The 15,782-nt window shown below is 51.6% G+C and overlaps 2 protein-coding genes across 2 annotated transcripts in view; both read left to right on the forward strand.

Annotated features, from left to right (window-relative positions):
* The window catches only part of ZNF408 (zinc finger protein 408), a 19,148-nt gene extending 17,433 nt beyond the window's left edge, over positions 1–1,715 (forward strand). The window contains exon 6 of the transcript XR_005724251.1: positions 1,705–1,715. The gene's annotated coding sequence lies outside the window, so the exon portion shown is untranslated. The remainder of the gene's footprint in view (positions 1–1,704) is intronic.
* F2 (coagulation factor II, thrombin) overlaps positions 1–13,045 on the forward strand; it is a 14,481-nt gene extending 1,436 nt beyond the window's left edge. Inside the window, exons 4-14 of the mRNA XM_040259131.1 lie at positions 41–91; positions 1,631–1,736; positions 1,835–1,971; positions 3,189–3,503; positions 3,772–3,900; positions 3,977–4,103; positions 5,104–5,271; positions 5,759–5,932; positions 6,180–6,361; positions 12,572–12,642; positions 12,778–13,045. Coding sequence (XP_040115065.1) covers positions 41–91; positions 1,631–1,736; positions 1,835–1,971; positions 3,189–3,503; positions 3,772–3,900; positions 3,977–4,103; positions 5,104–5,271; positions 5,759–5,932; positions 6,180–6,361; positions 12,572–12,642; positions 12,778–12,921 — 1,604 coding nt within the window. The 3' untranslated portion in view covers positions 12,922–13,045. The remainder of the gene's footprint in view (positions 1–40; positions 92–1,630; positions 1,737–1,834; positions 1,972–3,188; positions 3,504–3,771; positions 3,901–3,976; positions 4,104–5,103; positions 5,272–5,758; positions 5,933–6,179; positions 6,362–12,571; positions 12,643–12,777) is intronic.
* Positions 13,046–15,782: the final 2,737 nt, after the last annotated feature.

A 15,782-nucleotide genomic window follows, 5' to 3' on the forward strand; every position in this document is an offset into this window, starting at 1 on the left:
CCCCACCTCAATCTCAGTGGTGTCTCTGGGTCTTTTCTAGCTTGTGAGTCGGCGAGAAATCCTCGAGAAAAGCTCAATGAATGTCTGGAAGGTGAGGAACTGACATGGGGGTGGGGAGACCCCCCGTGTGCAGAGCGGGGGTGGGGTAGGAGTCAAGGCCCGGGGGTGGGGGGCGGTGGCCTCTGGCAGCTGACATAGCCTTTCTGTTCCTGAGGTCAAGGATGCGTCTTTGCCCCTGGCTGTATGCCTGGTAATCATCCCTAGGATGATTCATTGTGGAGGAGGAAATGAATGAATGCGTCATGAATTAATGCTAAGGCCTCATTCTCAGCCAAGCCCCTGCCCATGCCAATCAGTCTTCCCTGTGTCCCCAAGGGAGAGCTTCGATAACGTCACATTCATTCTCCAACACCGCCCCCGTTGTCCCCAGAATAAAGCACAGGCTTCTTAGACTGGTGAACTTGGTGGGTTCTGAACTTAACATTCTCTTCTAGCCTTCTCTCGCATAGCACCAACCCTGAACCCAGAGCCTCCGCTTCCTGAAAGCAAGCATTTCTCTAAACAGGCCAAGATATGTCAGATCCTGGCCCCTGTTAGCATGATTATCTCCCCGTGGAGAGCCCTTACCGCTCCCCGGCCCCCGCCCCGTCCTTCAAGAACTGGTGCAAATGCACCACCTTGCCGGGCCTTCCGGAGAAGGCAATGGCACCCCACTCCAGTACTCTTGCCTGGAAAATCCCATGGATCGAGGAGCCTGGTAGGAGGCCATCTATGGGGTCGCACAGAGTCAGACATGACTGAAGCGACTTAGCAGCAGCAGCAGCAGCAGCAGCCGGGCCTTCCGGGCACATCGTCCCTCCTCCACTGCTTCCCGAATACACCGTTAGTATGGCAGTAGGCTCCGTAGCGTGGCTTTAACCACTGGCCATGCTTTCACGGGTTAAGTAATTTATCTGGTAGACCTCACTAAACCTCTGCAATCTGTCAAGCTCTATGGTCAGGTGCTGGGAATTTTAAGAGAATGAGGGAGCTCATAGTTTCATAGGAAAGCAAAAAGACAAAACATCAAATTAATTGATGGAAAGGTTCTGTTCCAGGTGTCCAGAGAATTCCAGGAGTAGCTGGCAGAATCAAGGACCACTCCCCAGTAGTTTCACTTGTGTGTGTGGAAGGCACTGACGAGTGAGCAGGAGAGCACTCCAAGGCTACGGCACGAGCGTGTGCAAAGGCCCCCAGGCTTGAGGACTGAGATAACCGGACAGGCAGACCAGGGCTGGATCCTAAGGACCTCGTTCACGCTCTCATTCTCTTGTGGGGAGCCGCTGGACATGAGCTCTGTGCGGGCAGGGACCTACCGAGGCTCTGATCGCCTTATTGGTCGCTGTGTCCTTGGTCCTGGGTACAGCGCCTGGCACATGGCTGTCACACAGGGGGCGCTCAGTCAATGTTGGGTGCCTCCTGTTGAATGGGTTGTAGACCTTCTGGGTACAAAGGAAGTGCTGAGTAAAGGCAGGTTAAGGGTCATGGAGCAGAAGTAGCTTGGAGGGGATGGACCAACAGAGCTTCACGAGGAGAGCAGGGCAGGTGGACAAGTCCTCAGCGTCAGACACCTGGACTGGGGTCTCTGCAGGCAACTGTGCTGAAGGTGTGGGGATGAACTACCGCGGGAACGTGAGCGTCACCCGGTCAGGCATCGAGTGCCAGCTGTGGAGGAGTCGCTACCCACATAAGCCAGAGTGAGTGACGGGCAGGCCTGTCTGCTGAGACGCTGGGGGGTGAGGAGACACCGGGGGTGGTGGGGGGAGGCTTCTCGCTGAGCCTCTTTCTATTCCAGAATCAACTCTACCACCCACCCGGGGGCCGACCTGCGGGAGAATTTTTGCCGCAACCCGGATGGCAGCATTACCGGGCCCTGGTGCTACACCACATCCCCTACTCTGCGGAGAGAAGCGTGCAGCGTCCCCGTGTGCGGTGAGCGGGGGCGGTCGGTGGCCCATGGCCATGGCCCATGGGTCTGCGTGGGCTGGCAGCACAGGACGGGAATCGAGATGCCAGCGCCCTCTGACCGGGGTTAGTTACCGACACTTCCCAGTTAGTGACGTCAGGAGGCCAGAGCAAGTCCACTTCCAGCCTCCTCCTCTCCCTCCATTTGCTTCCTTACAATCCAGGACATGGCTCATTCTAAATATGCTTTCCTTCCTGCTCGGGGCCTTCTTCTCTCCAGGAAGCCCTTCCTAACCATCTCAGTCTACATGCCCTTTTTTGAGCGCCAACAGCAAGCCTCGTACAGTCCAGCCCTGCATGATTCTCATTATTAATTCCCATCACGTGGCAGCTAGCTATAGTCACAATAGTGCCGCAGAGCCCACAAAATGACCAAACCCCAAAGCTTGGGGGCAGACACCAGTAAGCGTTTACTTTTTATGTGCCTGGGGGTCGGCTGGGGTGGCTCTGCTCCTTGCAGCCGCAGTCTGTGGGGTCCAGATGTAGGCTGGGCTTGGCGGGGGGCCCCGCTTCAAACATTGGGTCCAGCCAAGCTCGGCTGCTCAGGTGGGTGGGTCCAGGTCAGCTCTTCCATGGTGAAGGAGGCAGAAAGGCTGCAGCTTCTTCTATGGGAATGGCAGAAATGCCAAACAGTGAACAGAAGCACAGAAACTGGCAGAGTCAGTTCTGCCCACATGCCTTTGGCCAGAGCAAGTCAAGTGATCAAGGCCAAGGTCGAGAGGTGGAGGCTACACTTTGTTTATAAAATAACAGGACAGAGGGTGTGGATTCAGGCAGGGATAAATTCGTGCCAGTAACTCAATCTGCCAAACATGGAATGTCATCCTCAGTAGATCCAGCTCCCTTTCCTACTGGGCCTTTGTGAACACAGAATCCCTTAGACTCTGGGCGGGCACTAGCAATAGAGTACAGATAGCGAGGGAGGTGAAACCTGGGCACTATCCCTGGCTAGTCACGCCCCAGACACTTGCACCCGTATCTTTTGTTTAAATCTCAACAACCCTGCAAAAAAAAAAACAAAAAACCTCATTAGCGATCCCTTTCACAGGCAAAAGGACTGCAGCTCAGAGAGGTTAAGTGACTTGACATCATACAGGTCAAAGGTCACGGGGCAGAGCTTCCCATCCTGTCTGGCCCCACTGTGGTCCCACGCTCTCTGTCCCCTCTCTCTCCTCACCCACCAGGCCAGGACCGAGTCACAGTGGAGATGATCCCACGGTCGGGAGGCTCCACCACCAGTCAGTCGCCTGTACTGGAAATGTGCGTCCCGGACCGTGGCCGGGGGTACCAGGGGCGGCTGGCGGTGACCACACGCGGGTCCCGCTGCCTTGCCTGGAGCAGCGAGCAGGCCAAGGCCCTGAGCAAGGACCAGGACTTCAACCCGGCCGTGCCCCTGGCGGAGAACTTCTGCCGCAACCCAGACGGGGACGAGGAGGGCGCCTGGTGCTACGTGGCCGGCCAGCCTGGCGACTTTGAGTATTGTGACCTGGACTACTGCGGTGAGAGGGCAGGCCCGGGGCCTGAGAGAGCACAGGGCCTGGCGGCCAGGGCGGGAGCAGAGCCTTCCCTGGCCTCGGGCTTCCCACGTGTGCAGAGGGCCTTCCTGAGCCAGGTAGGGGCGCGCCTCGCCCCTGCCCACAGCTGGAGCCAGTGAGGCCCGCGAGCTGGGTTCGCTAGCAACCCGGGTGCGGGTGGGGGCCTGGGGCGGTCCAGCGGCGGGTGCGGCGTGGCCCGGCCCAGCCGCAGCCCGTGTCTGGGTCCCTGCAGGGGAGCCGGTGGATGGAGACCTGGGAGACGGGCTGGGTGAGGACCCGGACGCGGCCATCGAGGGACGCACGTCTGAGGACCACTTCCAGCCCTTCTTCAAGGAGAAGACCTTCGGCGCCGGGGAGGCTGGTAAGGCGCGGGCATCACGGCGCGCGGGAGCGGGCGCGGCGGCGCTCCGCGTCTCACCGACCCGCTTGCCCCGTAGACTGTGGCCTGCGACCCCTGTTCGAGAAGAAGAAGCTGCAGGACAAAACGGAGACGGACCTTTTCGAGTCCTACATCGAGGGGCGCATCGTGGAGGGTCAGGACGCGGAGGTTGGCCTCGCGCCCTGGTGCGTGCTCCTCGCCTCCCCCGCGCCCCCTCCCCGCCCCCCACCCCGCGCCCCGGAGCCTTCTCCGCGATCACAGATGTGGGCTCCACTGGTTGTCTAGCCCACACCAGCATCGCATCGAATCCTCACTGCCACCTGTTCAGATTTGGGTTTGTTACTTCTCCAAGTCAGAGGGTGAAACTGAGGCTCAGAGCGCTTAAGGGATTCGTCTAAATGATGCTGTTAGGGAATGGGTCACATAGCAGGACTCAATTCCAGCTCTTCTGACCCCAGAGCTCTGCTAAGCTGTGCCAACTCTGGCCTGGAAAAAGCTCGATGGGGCCGGAAGGAGAGGTGCAAAACGCAGACGGCTGCCCCTTTGTGTCGCATGGGTGCCTTATCCCCAAGGGTGGCCAGGTCAAGCTGGGGTCTGGGCCCAGCAGTTAGCTCTGTCCAATTAGTTCTTAAACTTGGGACTTTCTGCTTGTTTTTGTTGTTCAGTCACTAGTCGTATCCAACTATTTGCAACCCCATGGATTGCAGCACGCCAGGCTTCCCTGTCCTTCACCATCTACCAGAGAGTTTGCTCAAACTCATGGCCATTGGTCGGTGACGCCATCCAACCATCTCATCCTCTGTCGTCCCCTTCTCCTCCTGCCCTCAATCTTCCCAGCATCAGGGTCTTTTCCAATGAGTCAGCTCTTCACATCAGGTGGCCAAAGGACTGCAGCGTCAGCATCAGTCCTTCTAATGAATATTCAGAATTGATCTCCTTTAGATTGACGGGTTTGATTTCCTTGCTGTCCAGGAGACTCTCAAGAGTCTTCTCCAATACCACAGCGCAAAAGCATCAATTCTTCTGCGCTCTGCCTTCTTTATGGTCCAACTCTCACATCCATATATGACCACTGGAGAAACCACAGCCTTGACTAGACGGACCTTTCTGCTTGTAGGGCTGGTGAATGGGGCAGCCCGCCGCCCAACCCTGCCACCTGCTAATGCTTCCCGCTTCCCCCCTCAGGCAGGTGATGCTCTTTCGGAAGAGCCCCCAGGAGCTGCTGTGTGGGGCCAGCCTCATCAGTGACCGCTGGGTCCTCACGGCCGCCCACTGTCTCCTGTACCCGCCTTGGGACAAGAACTTCACTGAGGCCGACCTGCTGGTGCGCATCGGCAAGCACTCCCGCACCAGGTACGGGGGGCCCTGGGTGTGCGGCCAACTGTGTGGGCCCCGTGGCTCTGAGACACCGGGGGTATGTTTGTGTATGTCTCTTGCGGTAGAAAACCCAGCAGTCCCTGCTATAAAGTCGACTTGTCCATGTTCTGACTAAAGCTTGGACCTAGGGACAGAGAAGCTAAGGCTTGGCAGAGAGCAGAGTCCTGGCCTGCCCTTGGCGCCCCTTCAGGCATCAGGACGCGGCCCAGGCGTGAGCCCTGAGTAGAGGCTGTTTGGGTCAGGGCTCGCAGCCTGTGTCCCTCCCGCTACTGCCTGGGCTGCTTGATCCTGAAGCCTTGGGGCAGCTTCAGGCCAAGAAGAAGCTGCCTGGGGGCCTGCCAAGGCGGAGCTGCTTACCCTGACTTCTGGCCCCTGAGGGCAGGCAGTTTGCCTCCTTGAGGAACCTGCCGACCTCCCTGGGTGGCCTGCAGCTTCTCTTTTTTCTCTGCTGGGGTCTGCATAGGTACGAGCGGAAGGTTGAAAAGATCTCCATGCTGGACAAGATCTACATCCACCCCAGGTACAACTGGAAGGAGAATCTGGACCGGGACATCGCCCTGCTGAAGCTCAAGAGGCCCATCGAGTTCTCCGAATACATCCACCCTGTGTGCCTGCCTGACAAGGAGACAGCAGCCAAGTGGGGCAGCCAGGAGGGCAGCCGGGGTGGGGGGCGGCGGAGGGGGCGGCTCGAGGCTGAGGGGGCCTGGGCTGGGTTCTGGACCCGACTCTGACATCCTGTTGCCTTGCCGAAGCTCCTTCCCATTTCCAGGCCTCGGGCCTTCCTGCCTCGCGGGTCTTAGGCTCGGGTCTCTAAGGGATGGTGCTGGGGCCGGGAGGCTCCTGGGCGGGTCTGTTCTCACTGGGTCCTTCTCCCTTCCCCAAAGGCTGCTCCGGGTTGGGTTCAAAGGGCGGGTGACGGGCTGGGGCAACCGGAGGGAGACGTGGACCACCAGCGTTGACGAGGTGCAGCCCAGCGTCCTCCAGGTGGTCAACCTGCCTCTCGTGGAGCGGCCGGTGTGCAAGGCCTCCACCCGGATCCGCATCACCGAGAACATGTTCTGTGCTGGCAAGTCCCCTGGGTGTGGTGGGGCTGGGGTGGGAGGATGAGAGCCGTTAACAGCGCAGGCCTGTGTTCAAGTCCTGGCTTCGCTTTATTTGTTTACATATTATACATTTGAGTTAAACATAGCCGAGACACAATGTTAGTGTCAGGCGTACAACATAGTGACTCGGTGTGTTGACAGCTTATACCCCATTTAAAGTTGTTACAAAATAATGGCTGTATTTCCCTGTGCTGTTCAGTATATCTTGGTTATTCAGTTTGCTTGTGGTAGTTTCTCTCTCTTAACCCCCAGCCCCGTCTTGCCCCTCCGCATCTCTCTTTCCCCACTGGTAATTCCTAGTTTGTTCTCTGTCAGTGAGTCTCTTTCTGTTTTGTTATATTCATCTGTTCTATTTTTTGGATTCCACAGATAAGTGATAACACAGTATTTGTCCCTCTCAGTCTTTCTTATTTTGCTGAGCACACTACCCTCTAGGCCCATCCATGTTATGGCAAATGGCAGAATTTCATTCTTTTTTAAGGCTGAGTAATACTGGTCTATCTTCTTCATCTGTTCATTTGTTGATGGATGCTTAGGTTTTTGCCTTGCAGTATTGCCTTTCCCAGATATTGTGTTTTTTTGTTTGTTGTACAAATTGAAGGTTTGTGTTAAGTCTACGGGAGCCATTTTACCAACATCTGCTCACTTTGTGTTTCTGTATCACATTTTAGTAATTCTTACAATGTGTCAAATGTTTTCATCATTATTATATTTGTTATGGTGATCTGTGATCAGATGTTGTTATTGTAATTGTTTTGGGGCATCACGAGCTGCACCCATATAGACAGCAAACTGTGTTCTGACTGCTCCTCTTTCCTTGGGCCTCTATTCTCTGAGATACAACACTATAGCAATTAGGCTAGTTAATAACGCTACCATAGCCTCTAAGTGTTCAAGTGAAAGGAATAGCTGCCCCTGTCTCATCTTAAATCAAAAGCTAGAAATGATTAAGCTTAAGGAGCAAGGCATGTAAACCTAGGCCTCTGGTGTCAGTTAGCCAAGCTGCAAGTACAAAGGCAAACTTCTAAAGGGAAAGTAAAGGTGCTATTCTAGAGACTTCCCTGGCGGTTCAGTGGTTAAGATTTCATGCTCCCACTGCAGGGGGCATGGGGTCAATTCCGGTCAGAGGACTAAGATGCTCCACGCCATGCAGTGTGAGCCTGTCCCTCAAAGTGCTGCCGCTGCTGCTGAGTCGCTTCAGTCGTGTCCGACTCTTTGCGACCCCATAGACGGCAGCCCACCAGGCATCCCCGTCCCTGGGATCCTCCAGGCAAGAACACTGGAGTGGGTTGCCATTTCCTTCTCCAATGCATGAAAGTGAAAAGTGAAAGGGAAGTTGCTCAGTCGTGTCCTACCCTCAGCGACCCCATGGACTGCAGCCTTCCAGGCTCCTCCATCCATGGGATTTTTCAGGCAAGAGTACTGGAGTGGGGGTGCCATTGCCTTCTATAGTGAACATATAAATGATGAGAAAGCAAGACAGCCTGATTGGTGATATGAAGAACGTTTTAGTGGTCTGGACAGAATTAGCCACAACATTCCCTTAAGCCAAAACTTAGAAGCTAGCAGAGATTGATTCATGAGGTTTAGGGAAAGAAGCTGTCTTCATAATATCCAAGTGCAATGTGAAGCAGCAAGTTATTCAGAGGATTCAGCTAAGATAATTCATGAAAATGACTATACTAAACCACTGACTTCCAATGCAGACAAAACCGCCTTATATTGGAAGAAGAGGCTCTCTAGGACTTTCATAGTTAGAGAGGAGAAGTCAATGCCTGGCTTCAAAGCTTTAAAGGGTAGACTGGCTCTCTTGTTAGGGGCTGATACAGCTGGTGACATAAAGTTCAAGCTAATGTTCCTTTACCCTTAAGAAAATCCTAGGGCCCTTAATGAGTTAGTCGCTCAGTCGTGTCCAACTCTTTGCGACCCCATGGACTGTAGCCAGCCAGGCTCCTCTGTCCATGGAATTTTCCAGGCAGGAGTACTAGAATGGGTTGCCATTGCCTTCTTTAGAGGATCTTCCTGTCTCAGAGATCAAACCCAGGTCTTCTGCACTGCAGGCAGATTCTTTACCACTTGAGCCACCAGCCCTTCAGAATTATGTTAAATCTACTCTTTCTGTGTTCCCTAAATGGAACAGCAAAGCCTGACGACAGCGCATCTGTTTACGACATAGATTACTGTGTTAAGTCCATTGTCGACACCTGATGCTCAGAAAAAAAAAAAGATTCCTTTCAAAATATTCCTTCTCATTGCCAATGCACCTGGTTACCCAAGAGCTCTGATGAAGACACACCACAAGATTCCACCAGATTGTTTCCATGCCTGCTAACACAATATCCAGTCTGCAGCCCATGGGTCAAGAAGTGGTTTTGGCTTTCAAGCATTATGATTTTAAGAAATACATTTCATAAGGCTATAGCTGCCATAGATGGTAATTCTTCTGATGGATCTGGGCAAAGTAAATTGAAAAGCTTATGGAAAGGACTCACCATTCCTGATGCCATTAAGAACATTTGTGATTCATGGAAAGAGGTCAAAATGCATGTATGACTTTGAGGGGTTCACAACATCAGTGTAGGAAGTATTAATAGGTTGGTGCAAACGTAGTTGCTTTTTTTTTTTTTTTTGCAGTTTTGGATCATGAATTTTAAATCATTATAGCTAGGCTCAAACACATCTTTATTAATCAAAATTAGAACCATTACTATCAACATGTTTTCGTCAGTGAGAAATAAGTTTGCTTATTCCTGTAGCACAAAAATCCGTGCTTCGGGATTCAGTGAACTCTCAGAAAGCATTTTCTGCCTCCTCCTGGTTGTGGAAGCGTCATTCTCTGCAAAAAGTTGTTGAGGTGCTTGAAGGCCTGGTCGCTGGTTGAGGTCAGGTGAATATGGCGGATGAGGCAAAACTTGAGCCCCGTTCATTCAGCTTTTGAAGCGTGGGTTGCACAGCGTGCGGCCGAGTGTTGTCATGAAGGAGAATCGGGCCCTTTCTGCTGAGTGATGCTGGCCGCAGGCGTTGCAGGTTTGGTCCATCTCGTCGACAGGCTGAGCATACATCTCAGATGTAACGGTTTCTCTGGGATTCCGACAGCTGTAGACGATCAGACGGGCAGCAGGCCAGCAAACAGTGACCAAGCCCTCTTTTGGTGCACAGTGGCTTTGGGAAGCGCTTTGGAGCCTCTTCTTGGTTCAGCGACTGAGCTGGTTGTCACATAAAATCCACTCAGCGAGCACATCACAATCCAGTCGAGAAATGGTTAGTTGTTTTTGTGTGGAATAAGAGAAGACGATGTTTTTGATTTGTGGTCAGCTCATGAGACACCCACTTATTGAGCTTTTCCACCTTTCCAGTTTGCTTCAAATGCCAAATGACTGTTGAATGGTCGATACTGAGTTCTTCAGCTTCTTCTCGTGTAGCTGTAAGAGGATCAGCTTTGATGATCCTCCCAATCGTTTTGTTAGCTTCCAATGGCTGGCCGCCACGCTCCTCATCTTCAAGACTCTCGTCTCCTCTGCAGAACTTCTTGAACCACCTCTGCACTGTACGTCCGTTGGCAGTTCCTGATCCAAATGTGGTGTTGATGTTGTGACTTGTTTCAAAGAGTTTCGCATAACTAGGAAGGGTTGCATTTTTGCTCTGGTCATTATCTTTGGTCTTTCCCCCTTTTGAAACGCCCTTAGTTTCTTCTAGTTTTTTAACTGTTGTGTGGATGGGGAAACAGTGGAGACAGTGACAGACTTTATTTTGGGGGCTCCAAAATCACTGCATATGGTGACTGCAGCCATGAAATTAAAAGATGATTGCTCCTTGGAACAAAAGCTACGACCAACCTAGACAGAATACTAAAAAGCAGAGACATTACTTTGCTGACAAAGGTCCATCTAGTCAAGGCTATGGTTTTTCCAGTAGTCATGTATGGATGTGAGGGTTGGACTGTAAAGAAAGCTGAGCGCCGAAGAATTGATGCTTTTCAACTGTGGTGTTGGAGAAGACTCTCGAGAGTCCCTTGAACTGCAAGGAGATCCAACTAGTCCATCCTAAAGGAAATCAGTCCTGAATATTCATTGGAAGGACTGATGCTGAAGCTGAAACTCTAATACTTTGGCCACCTGATGTGAAGAACTGACTCACTGGAAAAGACCCTGATGCTGGGAAAGATTGAAGGTGGGAGGAGAAGGGGACGACAGAGGATGAGATGGTTGGATGGCATCACCAACTTGATGGATTTGAGTGTGAACAAGCTCTGGGAGTTGGTGGTAGACAGGGAAGCCTGGTGGGCTGTGGTCCGCGGGGTTGCAAAGAGCTGGACATGACTGAGCGGCTGAACTGAAGCTGACACTGAATTGTTGTGTAGTCAATAGGAGGGAGTTATGGTCAGTGAGTGTACTTTCTTCTTTCTTTTATCCTCTCATATTGTATTTTCATTGTATTTTTTCTACTTGTTGGAAGTTAATCAGCCCTTTCGTTGAAGCATCCATCTCCTAGTTGGATGCTTGTACACTAGCAGATTTTTCAAGAGGGTTATGGGTAAAGAATTTCCTGAGTTCTTGTATGTAACTAACTGGTTTTCTGTAGCCTTGATACCTCAAGTTCAGCAGCATTGGCTATAAAATCCATGGTTTAAGTTTTCCTCCCTTGAATTTGTTGTTACTTACTTTGGATGTTGTTTTCAAAGTCTGATGCCAAGTGTAATTCTTTTGCTTTTGCAAGGGAGTTGGTTTTTTCGCTTGGAGGCCTTGAAGGTATTTTCTTCATCTTTGAAGTCTCAGGTTTTTAGGCTAGGTCTCAGAGTTGAGTGTTTTAGATCAGCTTTGCCAGGTTCCCAGTGGGTCCTTTCAATATGCACATCTGATCTTTTATTTCTATGAAGTTTTCTTGGACTAGATTGTACATATTAATTCTGTCCCATTCCTTCCTTTCTTCCCTTAGTCTGAGTTCCATTTTAACCACTTTATGCTTTTAACTACTTACTGTTGTTTTGTCCATTTAATTTTTGAATTTCTGATTCATTCTTTTTCACATGCCAAAATTTTGCTTGAGGATATCTTTTCTTGTTTTTGGCCGTATCGAGTGGCTTGGAGGACCTCAGTTTCCCGACCAGGGATTGAACCAGGGTCATGGCAGTGAAAGCCTGGAATCCTAACCACTAGGCCATCAGGGAATTCCCCGCTTGATATTTAATTCAGTCACAGTTTTCTTTTGTTTCATGTTTGTGTTTGGGAATTTTTTTGGCTGAGCTATTTTTGTTCGTATTTATTGTTGTCCTGTTGCATCTTTGTATAGATCTACTTGGTTTTCATTTATTCAGTTTGCAGATTTGGGGTTATTTACAAGATTCCTAACTCATATGTGTCTATTTCTTTGACCTAGAAGATATTTTCCCCTCCTCATCTCCACATAAGTTTTGATATTAAATGTATAGTTAGATACATTAGTAAATGTACGTTAATTAATGTATCTAACTAATGGGCTTCTCTGGTGGCTCAGATGGTAAAGAACCTGCAAACCTGCCTGCAAAGCGGGAGGCGTGGGTTCGATCCCTGGGTTGGGGAGGTCCCCTGGAGAAGGAAGTGGCAACCCACTCCAGTATTCTTGTCTGGAGAATTCCACAGACAGAGGAGTCTGGTGGGCATCAGTCTGTGCATTTGCAAAGAGTTGGACACAACGGAGCGACTAACACTTTTGCCTTTAGATACATTAAAGCAGCTTGAAGGCTGGGTAGTTCTCTGGGTTACACTTAAGTTGCCGGTGTAGCTTCTGTTGTTCTCTGAGTTCCTCGTTGTTGGGGAGGGTGCTTGGGGATGTTTGGATAAAGGCCACTGCCCTTTTTCTCAGCTGCCTGTCAGTCTGTGGGTTTTGTGAGTCACTCTGCCTGTTGGGTGGAGACTGGATTGGAGGGAGCGAAAGGAGAGGCAGAGAAAGCAGCGGTTCGGGGAGAGAGTGGTGTGTGATGGGCCCGGGTGCAGAAGTGGTGGAGTGGCTGGCCTGGGGCTGCGTGTTGAAGGCAGAGCTGACAAAACCTGCCTGGGCTGGATGTGTGGGGTGAGGCAGTGTGCAGAGTCAGGGAGGGCTAGCAGTCGGGGGGCACTCAGCCGCAGCATCTCTGGAGGGGAGAGTGGCTGGAGCGTGAGCTGCTCGCTCCCTGAGCACTGCGGTTCTCTCTCAAGGTTACAAGCCTGGGGAAGGCAAACGAGGGGATGCTTGTGAGGGCGACAGCGGGGGACCCTTCGTCATGAAGGTAAGCGTCTCCGAAGGCCCGGAGCTGGTGGGTTGATCCTTCTGGGTGGACGGGGAGGGACCTGAGGTTTCAGGAACAATCACTTGACCCTCCCTTGGACTTGACTCTATTGGAAACCCCATGTTTCTTCCTCAGAGCCCCTCTAACAACCGCTGGTATCAAATGGGCATCGTCTCATGGGGTGAAGGCTGTGACAGGGATGGAAAATACGGCTTCTACACACATGTCTTCCGCCTGAAGAGGTGGATACAGAAGGTCATCGATCGGTTCGAAAGTTAGGGAGCCACCCGCATTCCAGGCTCCTCTCACTGCAAAATCACAGAGGCCCATCCAGTGAAAGAATTATTTTTGTGGTTTGTTCCTAAAACTATCTTTCTCAATAAAAGTGACTTTATCAACGAGCCTCGGGACTCCCAGTGCTGTTCATGGGGCAGCTCAGGAAGAGCCCGTCCCACCACTGGACAAGCGGCACTTGAAGGACCCGCCACCCCTCGAACAGGGCCGGGTGAGAGGGGAGATGGCAGCCTGAACTTAGGAGCACTTCAGAGGCTCCAGGCTTGGGGCGTTCATGGATTATTTCATGTAATCCTCACACAAGGTAGTAACTGAGCCTTGGAGAAGTACCTTGTCCAAGGCCACATGGCTACGCAGGGTCTAAGTCTGACTTGAAATATAGGAGATACTGAAGCCTGTGCTGGAGTGTGAAGAGCTTGTCCTGGGACGAGCCTCCAGAGAAGAGGTGGGAGGAGGGCAGGCTAGTGGGGGGCCAGTGGTTACATCCATCTAATGTCATTAAGGGACCTCCCAGGTGGTGCTGGAGGGAGACTCCACCTGCCAATCAATGCAGGACAGGCAAGAGGCGGGGGCGGGAGGGTTCGCTCCCTGGGTCAGGAAGATCCCCCGGAGAAGGAAGTGACACCCCTCTCCAGTATTCTTGCTTGGGAAATCCAACTGGCTACTCCACGGGGCTGCAGAGTCGGATGTGACTGAGCACAGATTATTAAAGTATCAGATCTATGCCCCTCAAAGGCTCGGTATTTTAAGTGTCTTCCCTCTCAAGGGTTGTGGGATAGCAGATTGGAGTAGGGACCCTAGCATCAGGCTGCCTGAAAGTGTTAGTCGCTCAGTCGCACTGTAGCCCACCAGACTCCTCTGTCCATGGAATTCTCTAGGCAAGAATACTATAATGGGTAGCCATTCCCTTCTCCAGGGGATCTTCTCAACCTAGGGATCAAACCCAGGTGCCCTGCATTGCAGGCAGATTTTTTACCATCTGAGCCACCTGGGAAGCCCGTATTTTGGCGTTAGCCTTAAAAAGGATAATCATGGGAATCCCCTGGTGGTAGGACTCTAGGACTCTGCGCTTCCAATGCTGGGGCCCAGGTTTGATCCCTGGTCAGGGAACTAGGATTCTGCAAGCCACTAAGTGCAGGGGCGAAAAAAAAGGGCGGGGGGATAAACACGGTTAAGTTACCTGACTTCCTAGAGCCTCGGTTCCCTTATGTATAAGAGGTATATGATGACGTTACTTACCTAATAAGGTTTTGAGGATTAGAGGCCATTGGCGTTGTGTACTTAGCAGAGCGGCTGGTGCCTGGTCAGCTCTTCACGTGCCACCGCCGCTCTTGTTTTCCCTGCTGCCTGGTGTGGTGAAAGTTCCTCGGCCACTTCCTTCTCTGGCCCCTGACAAAGCCTAGTGGTGGGGTTGTTGCTGCCTGGAATTTTCACTCCCACCGTGGTTATCAGACTGGAGTAATTTGTTTTACTAAGAAATGGGAACAAGTTGTGGAAGTGGATTCTTAAAGGGTTTGGACAGTCTTAAGAGGCATGGAACCTTGAAGGTGTCTTTTCACAGCACGTGCTTCAGTGTGCGGTGGTCGGAGGGCAGTGTGTGGGACGGTGCGTAGCTCTGACACATCGTTGCCCTTCTACGTAGCTCTAGTTTCTAGCTGACCTCAGCGTATTGCTCTTCCTGTTGGGTGTGTGTTTGACTCAGGGAAGCAGGCACTGCAGCCTACGATGTGTGCGCCAGGGAGTTGCCTCTGGTGTGAGACGTTGACCTCTCGGTGACCACCTCTAGGACGCCGAATTCTCAACCCCGGGTTCAGAGGTGGGTGGAGCATGGGTGGTCACCTTCTGGGCCTAGGAGCTAAGATCTTTAGATTTCATGGTTTAAGGCTGGAGGGGACCTAAGGTAGGTATCTTTACCCACCTCTCCCCTTCCTCTCCTTTTTTCCCATTCTCATTTTTTAAAAATACATCAAGGAAGAATTAGGACTGAGTTCCTCATTCTTAGGTTCTAGTTGACCAGAAAGTAGGGTAAAAACTGGAAACTCAGTGAGGGTGCAGGATCTTGGCAGCCTAGAGCTTTAACCCAGAGCAGGGGGAAGGCATTGTTAGTTGTAATACCCCAAATCTGCTTTTTCAACAAGGGCGTACCTTCTCACAAGACTGATGGCCACTTTGGTTTTTTAAATTAGCTGTGCTAATTCAAGATCCAAGCACAGCCATTCCTTCTAAATACATTCCTTCTCCTCTGTCTTCCTTTCAGTGAAAGGCTTACTTCTATGTTCCCATTAGAAGGGAGAGACAAATTTTGTTTCAGGCAGCATGTGGACCATCTGAAAATCATGACTAGAATCAACGGAGGATTCGTTTCCCATCACCCTTTCATTTCTTGAACACCAGTTCAGAGGTGTGTAGAAAAGTGCTTTTGACTTAACTGTTTTCTGACTGTGGAATGGGGCCTTGTGGAATGTGCTGCAGAAGCGAGCCCTCAGCTTATTTCTAGCTTTTTTTAAAAAACATGATTTATTCGACTGTATCAGATCTCAGTTGTGGCTAGTTGTATTTTTAGTTGAGGCATGTGGGATCTAGTTCCCTGACCAGGGATAGATCCTAGACACCTTGGAACTGCAGAGTCTTAGCCAGTGGGCCACCAGGGAGGCCCTATTTCTAGGCTTTACTGAGACAGAGTGTGAAGCAACTGTTCGTCTAGATTCAGAGACTCCGCTAACCAGGCAGGAAGCCCCTGTGCTCTCCGTATTCCTTTAGGAGGGTGGCCCCAAGTCTGGTTGTGCTGTGACCGCTGCTGTGGCCCAGCTGACCCCTGGGCACAAGGTCACATGCGCCCAGGCAGC

The sequence above is a fragment of the Oryx dammah genome, unplaced genomic scaffold, assembly GCF_014754425.2.
Source record: "Oryx dammah isolate SB20612 unplaced genomic scaffold, SCBI_Odam_1.1 HiC_scaffold_17, whole genome shotgun sequence".
In the NCBI taxonomy this organism is placed as follows: domain Eukaryota; kingdom Metazoa; phylum Chordata; class Mammalia; order Artiodactyla; family Bovidae; genus Oryx; species Oryx dammah.